At 36.5% G+C, this 12,727-nt stretch overlaps 1 protein-coding gene across 2 annotated transcripts in view; it reads right to left on the bottom strand.

Moving 5' to 3' along the window:
* The window catches only part of LOC126828350 (nuclear pore membrane glycoprotein 210), a 398,410-nt gene that overhangs the window by 275,958 nt on the left and 109,725 nt on the right, over nt 1–12,727 (bottom strand). For both annotated transcript variants that reach the window (XM_050558068.2, XM_050558065.2), the window contains exons 10-11: nt 12,061–12,201; nt 2,296–2,436 (exon numbers count right to left, since the gene is read on the bottom strand). In XM_050558068.2, coding sequence (XP_050414025.1) covers nt 2,296–2,436; nt 12,061–12,201 — 282 coding nt within the window. The remainder of the gene's footprint in view (nt 1–2,295; nt 2,437–12,060; nt 12,202–12,727) is intronic.

Raw genomic sequence — 12,727 nt, 5'->3', positions numbered from 1 at the left:
GGCAGTGAAAATTTTTAAGTGGAAGCCCTGGTCCACAACCTTGAAAAAACATATTTTTACACTATTTGAGAACGAAGGGCGACCATTTTGTCTGTCAGTTTTGGGCCGATTTTCACGAAATTCAAACTCAGCCGTCCTTTGGGTGTAACGGTGATATAATAATACGTTTATTTAAATCGGATAAAAATTATGACCTCTAAAGGGTCCACAAGCTAAAAACGCGTATTTTCGCACAAACAGGGGCCAGAATTCTGTAAGTTACGGTCCGATATGCGCGAATATCGAAAGGAACCAAGATCTTTGGGTTATAAACTTACATTTCAATTTTCAACAAAATCGGATAAAAATTGTGACCTCTATAGGGTCCACAACCTTGATATACCATATTTTTACGCTATTTGAGAACGAACGGCGGCCATTTTGTTTGTCAATTTTCGGCCGATTTTCACGAAATTTGAACTCAGCCATCCTTAGGGTGTAGCGGTGACCTCTATAATTATGACCTCTATAGGGTCCACAAGCTAAAAACACGATTTTTCGTACGAGCATAATTCAGGAAGTTACGGTCCGATATGGGCGAATATCGAAAGGAACCGAGATCTTTGGGTTATAAACTTACATTTCAAGTTTCAAAAAAATCAGATAAAAATTGTGACCTCTATAGGGTCCACAAGCTAAAAACGTAATTTTTCGTACAATCAGGGGCCATAATCCATGAATTTTCGATCCGATACATGCCAATATCGAAAGCAGCGGATATCTTTTGGGGATAAACCTATATTTCAAGTTTCGTCAAAATCGGATAAGAATTGTGACCTGTAGAGAGTCCACAAACAATTGTGGACGGACGGATGGACGGACGGACAGACAGACAGACGGACGGTGGCGACGGCATAATACGTCCACATGAAAATGTGGGCGTATAAAAAAAACATCAATTCTAACTGATATTTCAGTTACAAGAGAAGTAAATTAGTTTTCCATTAGCCAAATAACATTTATATAATGTAAACTGTTCCGAGGTTAATAAATTTGTTTGCTTTTTAGCCAAATAACAATAAAATAATCCATGTATGTAAGAGAGGTTCGAAAGTTTTTCAGGTTTGACTTGGTCATGCTATCTTTGCTACAAATCTGTTTTATATGTAGAGCACCACTGTAAAAGATAGCATTAAAGGTGTGTTTGGGATGACAACTAGATCATGGTGGAAGATAATGATGGCTATCTGGTCTTTTTTTAATATAGATTTGTCAATAACTTATACTTTTCTTTGACAACTTTCACATCTAAGAAATTAACTGGGATACTATTTATATCCATAGTAAATTTGATCTTTGGATGTTGTTGATTTAAAGATACATTATGGGAGATTTTTATAAGGAGTTAGCCATTCTTGCTATAACAGTTCAAAAATAGATGATGAAAGAAGAATATACTGAAAATTTCAGTCAAATTACTTTATTCTGAACATAGTTATCACCAGTGTAATTTTTGACTAGAAATGGGATTATATTCAATCTTCACCGATTCTTAGTATGGCCGATCGTTTGATTGACAGGCGTTAACTCCACCTACATAATCTCTGCTGTCTTTTGTCTGCTGTCATCATATCCGAATTTGTGTTTTACCTTTTTGGATTTTTATAACAATTGGACAAAATGAGTGAGAGGGTAAATTTTCATTCTTACTTGTATTTTGGACATGCATTAAATCAATTGAATATAGGACATAATATTATAATACAATTGAATTATGATAAATCTTTAGGTATACACCAATATTTTTATTGATATTACTAAGACAGAAGACCTGTCCGTCTGTATTAGTCATCACACGGTCTCCAGGAATTGTAAATTTGTCATTATCTGTGTTTATTGCACTTTAAATAGTTTAGATGTCAATTGTTAAGTCATCGCTCAACAGCGGCCTCGCTTCGTACACTCTATCATTTAGCCTCGATACGGCAGTATGACGTCAACGTAACGGTTAATCTCCGCTCACGACGCCATTTAAAATTAAATCAGTCAACGAAATCCTGTTTAAATCCAAGCTGAATCCAAGCCATCCGTGGGTCTACAGAGTTGATTTTGTGCTTGTTGTGTAAATAAAGATCTAATTTATAATTTCTATGAAATCTGAAGCCTAAATAAAGACTTGCAATAATCAGATTTAGCTCTTGCATAATGTATGTTTAATGTGAGCGTATAAAAATGACTAATATGACAGACAGAAGTAACGACATTAACCCCTTGCACTGATGGCATGAAGGCCTATGAAACTGAGACATAATTTACCTTTAGCAAATAGTTATGTTTAGCCTGTGTGACAGGATCCCAAGGAAAATACAACATGGATGGTTCCACAATAATTGGATCATAAATATCCACTTCTTGACTACCTTTCACTTCCTGGCTTATTTTATGCGGTAAACCATCCTAAATATAAAATAATTAAATTAATTTATTGAATTTAGTAGTTCGATATCTTTAACTTACTAGATCTGTAACTGTTATCTACATGCTTTTAGCATTCTTTTCAAATATTATATAACTCTTAGTCTAATAACAAGTTGAATGACACGCTTTCTGTATTCAATGAAGAAAGCTATGGAGCAGAATTTACCTCATAATTCTTACTCCTAACCGAACATTTATATGGTGGCTGAGGACATTTAAATTATTGCCTTTTTCATAACCCGACAGACATGACGACTTTGTTCTGTCAAAAATAATAAAATATTTTATGTACAAAAACAAAGTATTCTAGATATTTTTTAGATAAATAAATAGGCATTTGATATATTGATATATTTAGGCTATATTTTTTTCTAAAAGAATAATACCAGCAGCTGCCAGGCAGGAAGCGCACACATTTTGCAAGAGATGGATGGAGAACAAGCTATAAAAAAAAAACATGATTTTTCGTACAAACAGGGACCATAATCTAAGAAGTTATGGTCTGAAATACACGAATATCGAAAGGAACTGAGATCTTTGGGATATAAAGATATATTTTATGTTTCATCAACCAGCGGCTGGCAGGTAGGATACCTGGATAGAGATGGATAGAGAACAAGCTAAAAACAAACAGGATTTTTTGTACAATCAGGGGCAATAATCCAGAAAATTATGGTCTAAAATGCGCAAATATCAAAAGAACTGAGATATCCCAAGATATGATTTAAGTTTCATCAAAATGGGATAAAAATTGTGACCTCTAGAGGGTCCGAAATTCGAATTCAACAGTCATTATGGTGGAATGGCGATATACTTAAAAGGTTTTTAAAATCCGAATTCAATCAAAATTACGGTGTAAAAGTGATATATTTGCACATTTTTTTAAATCAAATAATAATTGTGACCTCTAGAGGGATCACAAGCTAAAAACGTGATTTTGATATACCAGATGTTGTACACTATTTGCGTACGAGGGGTGGCCATTTTGTCAACCATCTTTTGGGTGTAACGGTTATATATTCAAACATTTTTTAAAATCAGATAAAGATAGGTTGCCAGGCAACGAAACATACACCCACAGCAGCTAAATCGTCTGGGCAGTCAACAAGTGTTGTCGCATATTTTTACTTTTTTCGGTCATGAAACATTTATAATACACTAAAAAATCTGATTAAGAGTAACAATTCATGAAGTAATTATCAGAAAACCATTAGAATTTGTTTGGTTTTTATAAAGTTCTGCCCCATGCTAACGCTTAGTATACAAAACTTTTAATATCATGGATTTAGCTGTTCAAGTCATAAAAATTTACTTGTTCGTATCAAAATCTTAAGCTCTGTGTAGCAATCTGAAGTCAATCGGATGATAACTTTAGCCTCTAGAGCGTCACAGGTTTTTTCAAAGTGATCAAGGGCCATAACTTTGGCAGTAATTATGGGAAATCTTTGAAAATCAATAGGATTCTTTGTCTCATAACCTCAAACACTGTGTATAATTTAAAGTCAATCAGACGTAACTTTTGCCGCTAGAGCATCCACAAGATGTTTTGAAGTGATCAAGGGCCATAACTCTGGCAGTATTTATCGAAAATCACTGAAAATGAATAGACTTCTTCGTCTCATGACCTCAAACACTGTGTATAAATTTAAAGTCAATCGGATATTAACTTTAGCCTCAAGAGCGTCCACAAGATTTTTTGAAGTGATCAAGGGCCATAACTCTGGCAGTAATTATCGGAAATTGCTGAAAATGAATATACTTCTTCGTCTCATGACCTTAAACACTGTGTATAAATTTAAAGTCAATTGGATATTAACTTTAGCCTCTAGAGCGTCCACAAGATTTTTCAAAGTGATCAATTGCAATAACTCTGGCAGTAATTATCTGAAATCGCTGAAAATCAATAGACTTCTTCGTCTCATGACCTTAAACACTGTATAAATTTAAAGTCAATCGGATATTAACTTTGGCATCTAGAGCGTCCACAAGATTTTTTGAAGTGATCAAGGGCCATAACTCTGGCAGTAATTATCGGAAATCGCTGAAAATCAATAGGCTTCTTCATTTCATGACCTTAAGCACTGTGTATAAATTTAAAGTCAATCGCAGGGATGTCACTAACTTTTCAAGTAACAGGAAATTTTGCTTAAGTAAGGGGCAGCAAATTTTTAGGGCCTCAGGCCTGAATCTGCGGGCAAACCGAAGGGTGGGGAGTGTGTTATGGCGTTAGGTGCATTTCGGGTCAATATTTTAAATGACAGAAAGTTTTTTTTAAAACATTTTGTGAAAATATACTTAAAAAATCTATCCAAAAAAACTTTAATAATCCAAATAAGTGCTTTTCAGTCATATCCGAGTAAAGTCATTAGATAAGCCTTATTATAAAATTGCACGTCTACCAATTTTAAAACTGAAATCTGTGAATATTAGTTTAGGCTTTGCTAAAACTTATAAAATCGTAACAATTTGAAAAATATATAAAATATTTTTAATCTTCATGATACCAGATAAAAGGCAGGCTGCATTTATTCGGAATTAGCAAATTTCAGTCTGCAAAACCGATAAATCCCGTTTTCTACTTATGGGTGTAATCGCGTGAATTGAAATCCCTGGAAACGTGACATGAGAGTTTTATTTTCCCGCAAGTGCCTCGCACATAAACAGTAATAGCGCTTTTATTTCTATAACTTTTGAGTCCGACTATTTTCGTATATTGAGATCGATATCAAAGCATTATATACTATTCAAAAAAAGTAGGGGATATTTGATTTTTAAGTGTTATTAAAGTCACCTAATGAAACTGACGAAGAAACAAATGACAAAATGAAATGAAGTTCACATTCATCGATTTATTCCAAATGATCGTTAGACTAAGTAAGGCACAGACTGACCATTATAAGGGTAAAATGATACCTGGGGTCAAACAGCAAAGTTACCACAGCATCACAACCAAGTCAGTAACGGGTAAATCCTCCTCTGTTTGCCAAACAAGCATTGATCCGACGTGGCATACTCCTAATGAGACGTCTAAGGTCATTTTGGTCCAGATTGTCCCATTCCTGTTGCAACGCAGCAGCAAGTTCTTGGACATTGGCAGGACGTTGTTGACGTTGACGTAACCTCTGTCCAAGCATGTCCCAGACATGCTCGATGGGGGAGAGGTCGGGACTCAGTGCTGGCCAAGGTAATGTGGTGATGTTCTGTTGTTGGAGGTTACCTGTAACGATCCTGGCCCTGTGACAACTTGCGTTGTCATCCTGGAAGATGAAACGGCGGCCATGACGTCGTGCGAACGGCACAACATGGACTTCCAAGATGTTGTCCCGGTAGTACTGGCCTGTAACACGCCCTGCAACAACATGTAAAGCCGTTCTTCCAGCAACAGTGATGCCTCCCCACACCATAACAGAACCACCCCCAAATCGATCATGTCTGATGACGTTAACGTCTTGGAAGCGCTCGTTTCGACGACGCCACACCCTCCTACGTCTGTCCAAAAAATCAACAGTGAACCTTGACTCATCTGAAAACATCACATTGCTGCAGCGTCGATTATCCCAGTGTTGACGATCCCTACACCAACGACGTCTTGCCTGAATGTGATGATCTCTCAAACAAGGGATCACGCGAGGACGTCGGGCGCGAAGGTGACCCCTATGCAGTCGATTCCGAATCGTCTGGCCACTCACTCTCACACCAGTGTCTGTTTGAAGACGAGCGCTGATCTGATTTGCTGTGATGACACGATTTCTCAAGGCCAAGGTACGGATAAATCGATCCTGGGCTTGAGTTGTCGCCCATGGTCGACCTGAGCGTGGTCTGTCCTGTACAGATTGTGTATCACGGTATCTGGACCATAGCCTGCTTATGACAGACTGAGAAACATTCATCGTCCGCGCCACAACCGCCTGTGTTGTGCCGATCTGTAGCATGCCAAGGGCACGTAACCTTTCATTTTGGGTAAGCCGACGCATATCAAAATTTGTTTTCTGGTCACTAAAACAATTAAACTGATGTTTCCACCCTGGAATTCAATGCCACAATGACTGTAACATTCAAAGTCAGAGTCGTGCAAATCTTGGGTTGGACCCCCATGATGATCCCAAGCATCACCTGCATTCCATGCGGTAGCTATTGGTGCGTTTGGGCGTCACATGTAACTGGAAATGTTTCTTCTGTTAGGTTCTATAGTGACTTTTTTCGTAGTCATTTGCATATTTTAGTATTATGCCCCAAAAATCAAATATCCCCTACTTTTTTTGAATAGTATAATACAACCGCTAGTAATCTAAAATCGCAGATTGAAAGTCAGCTAAATTTCAGTCAATCACTCAATGCCAATGGCTTCCGATTTTATGCTCAAGTCACGTAGCGTGAAACATTTTCTGTTCACGGGAGAACTGTCAAAATCGTATAGACGTTTACTACTAGCCATGAGGAAAAATGACAGTAAGGGAACAGACCTTGTAAAGTCAGTACAGGTCTCTATTTTATTAGGTACGCTCATGTACCTATTGATTACAATATACTTATAAGAATCATGAGGTCGATTTATACAACGGAAGTAAGGGGGTTACCTCCCTTTTTGAAAGTAAAACTAGCATTGGCTATATAATTATGAACATTTCCCGTGAAAAATAGCCTTCCGTGCGGGAGATCGGGAGAAAGGTCGTAAATCTTTGAGTATCACGGAAAAAACTGGTTAGTTGATACGTCTGTGTGCTTTGCGTTTAGGAATTAAATTAGTTTCAATTAATAGAATGCCGAATTATTTTATTAAAATTAAATTGCTGATCTTTTTTAGCTGAAAAGTAGCCGAAAATTGGCCTAATGTAAACGGCGAAATTTGCCGGTTGCCGGCTTCTAATAACATCCATGGTCAATCGGATATTAACTTTGGCCTCTAGAGCGTCCACAAGATTTTTTGAAGTGATCAAGGGCCATAACTCTGGCAGTAATTATCGGAAATCGCTGAAAATGAATAGACTTCTTGGTCTCATGACCTTAAACAATGTGTATAAATTTAAAGTCAATCGGATATTAACTTTAGCCTCTAGAGCGTCCACAAGATTTTTTAAATTGATCAAGGGCCATAATTCTGGCAGTAATTATCGGAAATCGCTGAAAATCTATAGGCTTCTTCATCTCATGACCTTAAACAATGTGTATCAATTTAAAGTCAATCGGATATTAACTTTAGCCTCTAGAGCGTCCACAAGATTTTTTGAAGTGATCAAGGGCCATAACTCTGGCAGTAATTATCGAAAATCGCTGAAAATCAATAGGCTTCTTCTTCTCATGGCCTTAAACACTGTGTATAAATTTAAAGTCAATCCACAAGATGTTTTGAAGTGATCAAGGGCCATAACTCTGGCAGTAATTATCTGAAATCGCTGAAAATCGATAGGCTTCTTCGTCTCATGGCCTTAAACATTGTATATAAATTTAAAGTCAGTCGGATATTAACTGTATAAAAATTATAACCTCTATAGAGATCTCAAGCTAAAAACATGATTTTTCGTACAATAAGGGGCCATAATTCAGGAAGTTATGGTACCAAGTTCCATTCAGAATGGCAGCTTGTAAACGATAAACACAAAAATTGGACATGGCTTTGCCCCTGGGGGTCGGAACATGCAGTAGTCATCCTTTTATTCAATTTTTTTTTAAAACTTAAAATGTATGTTTATATCCCAAAGATCTCATATGGGTTCAATTTTGGACCATGTCCACAAACACCAGCGGCTGCCAGGCAGGATACGCCCACATTTTCGAGAGATGGATAGAGAACAAGCTAAAAAGAAAGTGATTTTTCCTACAATCAAGGGCCATAATTCAGAAAATTACAATTCGATATGCGCAAATATCGAAAGGAACCAAGATCTTTGGCTTATAAACTTACATTTCAAGTTTCAACAAAATCGGATAATAATTGTGACCGCTATAGGGTCCAGAACCATATACCATATTTTTACGCTATTTGAGAACGAGATCTTTGGGTTATAAACTCACATTTCAAGTTTCAACAAAGTTGGATAAAAATTATGACATCTATAGGGTCCACAACCTTGATATACCATAATTTTACACTATTTGAGAACGAAGGGTGGCCATTTTGTCTGTCAGTTTTAAGCCGATTTTCACGAAATTCAAACTCAGTCGTCCTAAGTGTATAACGGTGATATAAAAATACGTTTTTTTAAATCGGATAAAAATTATGACCTCTATAGGGTCCACAAGCTAAAAACGTTCCGATTTGCGCGAATATCGAAAGGTACCAAGATCTTTGAGTTATAAACTAACATTTCAAGTTTCAACAAAATCGAATAAAAATTATGACCTCTATAGGGTCCACAACCTTGATATACCATATTTTTACGCTATTTGTGAACGAAAGGTGGCCATTTTGTCTGTCAGTTTTGGGCCGATTTTCATGAAATTCGAACTCAGTCGGCCTTAGTGTATAACGGTGATATAAAAATACGTTTTTTTAAATCGGATAAAAATTATGACCTCTATAGGGTCCACAAGCTAAAAACGTTCCGATTTGCGCGAATATCGAAAGGAACCAAGATCTTTGAGTTATAAACTAACATTTCAAGTTTCAACAAAATCGGATAAAAATTATGACCTCTATAGGGTCCACAACCTTGATATACCATATTTTTACGCTATTTGTGAACGAAAGGTGGCCATTTTGTCTGTCAGTTTGGGGCCGATTTTCACGAAATTCAAACTCAGCCGTCTTTAGGGTGTAACGGGGATATAATAAAACGTTTTTTTAAATCGGATAAAAATTATGACCTCTATAGAGTCCACAAGCTAAAAACACGATTTTTCGTATAATCAGGGGCCATAATTCATGAAATTACCGAGATCTTGGGTAATAAACATACATTTCAAGTTTCAACAAAATCGGATAAAAATTGTGACCTCTATAGGGTCTACAACAGTGATGGGATTTCAAAATTTTAGTTGTCGGACATTTTCTTCCCGAAAATAAAGGGACATAACTCTTATTATTTAAGCAGATGTTTTCAAACCACAATTAAGAATCTTGTCAACAAAATATTCAAATTCATACTTAATAAAAAAAATAGGTGCACCTCGTTATTTTTCATATTTAATTCCCGTACGGTATTCAAATTTATGTCAATAATATTCCTACAAAATTTCATGACATCGTAATACCGTAGAATGAAAGCGTGCCGACTACTGCTCATCCGTACCGGTTTCAAATTTCCCCCCAAATTACCGTATTTTTCGGGTCATAAATCGATATATTTTTTAGTAAAGTCCGGTATTCGTCTTATACTCCGTTTCGATTTATATACGGAAGGTAAAAAAATGACATCCCGGAATTTATTTGGCTGTAAACCGTAGTAAACGTTGCTCTAATACAACGAGCGAGTGACACCAACTGCTAAATAATCCCATTCTACTCCAAGCACGCAGTATCGTCACCGTAACTACTTACGTTATTCCAATCGAAATAGTCGTCAACATTTCTTAGCGTATTTATTTACTTATTTAAAAACATAAACCCCATTCAAAATATGATCATAAATCCGACAATATGCCATCAAAATAGAATCTTTTCTCCCGACATCAGACGTATTAGATTCGGCACGTTAATTCCACGTGTCTCGCAAGATTTCTACTTTCATTTTGCGCGTGTGTGAAATAGCTTTATTTAACTTCGGCTTCCACTGAAGAAATATCACAGACAAGATATCGGACACAATGTATATTGATTTGGGGTGTTATATACTATTAGGATATGTGACATATGACTAATGTCTACGGTCGACATCAAGGAGACTAAAACGTGAGACAATGAAGAAATCACGGGTTAATCTGACTTCTGTTCAGGATTGAATTGATGAATTGTCGGACAAAGAATTAAGTCAGCCAATCAAGGCAGATTAAGTAGTTAATCAAGGTAGGTGTATATACGGTATTAAACGATAAATATACGTTGATCACTTAATTACCTAATCAATCCAGCCTATTATCAACGATAATCGGGTTGAGTGGTAGTAATACACTCAGAACACTATATTAATTTTGGAATTTTGAATATTATTTACCATGTCTTGGATGTCCGATTGGGAATATTCCTGGTCGGACAATATAGGACGTTTGTAAAATAGCGTCGGACATTTCCGGAATATTCGTCAAAATCCCATCACTGGTCTACAACCTTGATATACCATATTTTTACTCTATTTGAGAACGAACGGCGGCGGCCATTTTGTCTGTCAGTTTTGGGCTGATTTTCACAAAATTTGCACTAAGCCGTCCTTAGGGTGTAACGGTGATATAATAATACGGTTTTTTAAATCGGATAAAAATTATGACCTCTATAGGGTCCACAAGCTAAAAAAGCGATTTTTCGTACAATCAGGGGCCATAATTCAGGAAGTTACGTTACGATATGCGCAAATATAGAAAGGAACCGAGATCTTTGGGTTATAAGCATACATTTCAAGTTTTAACCAAATCGGATAAAAAGTCTGACCTCTACAGTGTTCACAAGCTAAAAACGTGATTTTTCGTACAATCAAGGGCCATAATCCATGAAGTTACAGTCCGATACATGCCAATATCTAAAGGAACCGAGATCTTAGGGTGATAAACCTATATTTCAAGTATCATTGAAATCGGATAAAAATTGTGACCTGTAGACTGTTCACAAACAATTGTGGACGGACGGACAGGGGAGACCACAATATACGACCCCATTTGAAAAGAATCTATTGAAAACTGTAGGCATTCACTAGATTTTTGAGAAAGAATCATAACTTTGGAATAGAAAGGTTGATAAACACTGAATATCGATAGCGTTTACCGCAATGCTTTAAACCAAATTTGAAACAAGCCAACGACGAGACTGATGTCCCCTGCCGAAATCCCCAAAAACAATAGATCACACATTAATTAACTTAACATTTTTCTTTTTATAAAGCATAGAGCAATCAACCTGCTTTTCTTTACATAGTCCAAGCAGAAAATAATTGACAAAGGGATCGTAACTCTGGTACCAAAGGTGACGATCCTAAGTGGTTTCGAAACTTTGATAGATATTGGAGATGGGTTTTACAAAGCAGTATTTTTGAAGATTCAAAATGGCCAGCATAATATCTTTGAAGGAAGTGGTGCATTTTCTAGATGGTATTCCTTGACCCTATAAATGTAGGTTTAGACACCAAGATTGTGATTTAGAAGCTAAGATATTGGGGGATATAGGTTTTTACACTGCGGAAATCTTATAGATCCAAAATGCCTGCCATAATATATTTGGAGGAAGTGGTTCCTTTCAAAAATGGAAGGCTAAGGAAATGTGTAGCCTTCAGGGGGGAAAAAAGTGGAGCTTTTGTCTGGAACATCCACATTAACTTGCTAAGCTGCCTGACTACACAAAAGATTCTCTTTTTTGTCCATTCAGATTTGGGGAGATGAATGTGGATGTATAAAACTTTGGAAATCCTGTCGCCCAATAGGAAGATCTTGAGAGGAGATGAAATATTGGGAGACACCCTTCTAAATCGGGAGATATCACAGATCTGCCAACATTCAATATACTACATGAATTAAACTAACACTTTTGATAACTGATATCAATACTCCATCTATCTCTGTTCTTCCTTTAAGTAATGTTTGCACTCTATGATAAGTTCCATTCTTACTGGAAAACAAAACTTTGAAATAGGCAGTTGGAAACATGGCTTCTATACGAACATTCTGAAATAAATAAAGATAAAAGAAATAATTAGTCTTACGAGTAGATATAATCAGTTTCCAGCTCAATGGAAATGCCTTTGGTTTGTTTAAACTGCTATTATTCCAAACCAACTACACAACAAGTACAGCTTAAAGGAGCTAAATCGCTAATATTTGGGACCTGGAAATTGACACAAATGCGTCGCAACACATATAATAATGTAATATGAATGTACATAAACCGATTTACATTCAATCGTTTCTGTTTTTACTCTAATTTCTCATCAGTTATGTTCGGTGAAATATGCCAGAAGTCTCAATCTCTACCGAAAGTATTTATTGCGCATGCTCCCCAGATAAGAATATAGCGTCACCGTTTGACATGACTTGTGGAATATGTCTAGCCTCGTTCTTCGAGTTCCTTGTTACAAATGGCACTGAAACGCATTATGGTACACGATTCGTGTACCAATGTTAAAATGTTTATTTTGTCTTAAATATTGGATACCAGAAGCTCATCTTTTGCCCGGTAAGATCACAACATCAA

The sequence above is a fragment of the Patella vulgata genome, chromosome 7 (assembly GCF_932274485.2).
Source record: "Patella vulgata chromosome 7, xgPatVulg1.2, whole genome shotgun sequence".
In the NCBI taxonomy this organism is placed as follows: domain Eukaryota; kingdom Metazoa; phylum Mollusca; class Gastropoda; family Patellidae; genus Patella; species Patella vulgata.
This window is presented reverse-complemented; position numbering and strand designations above follow the sequence as displayed.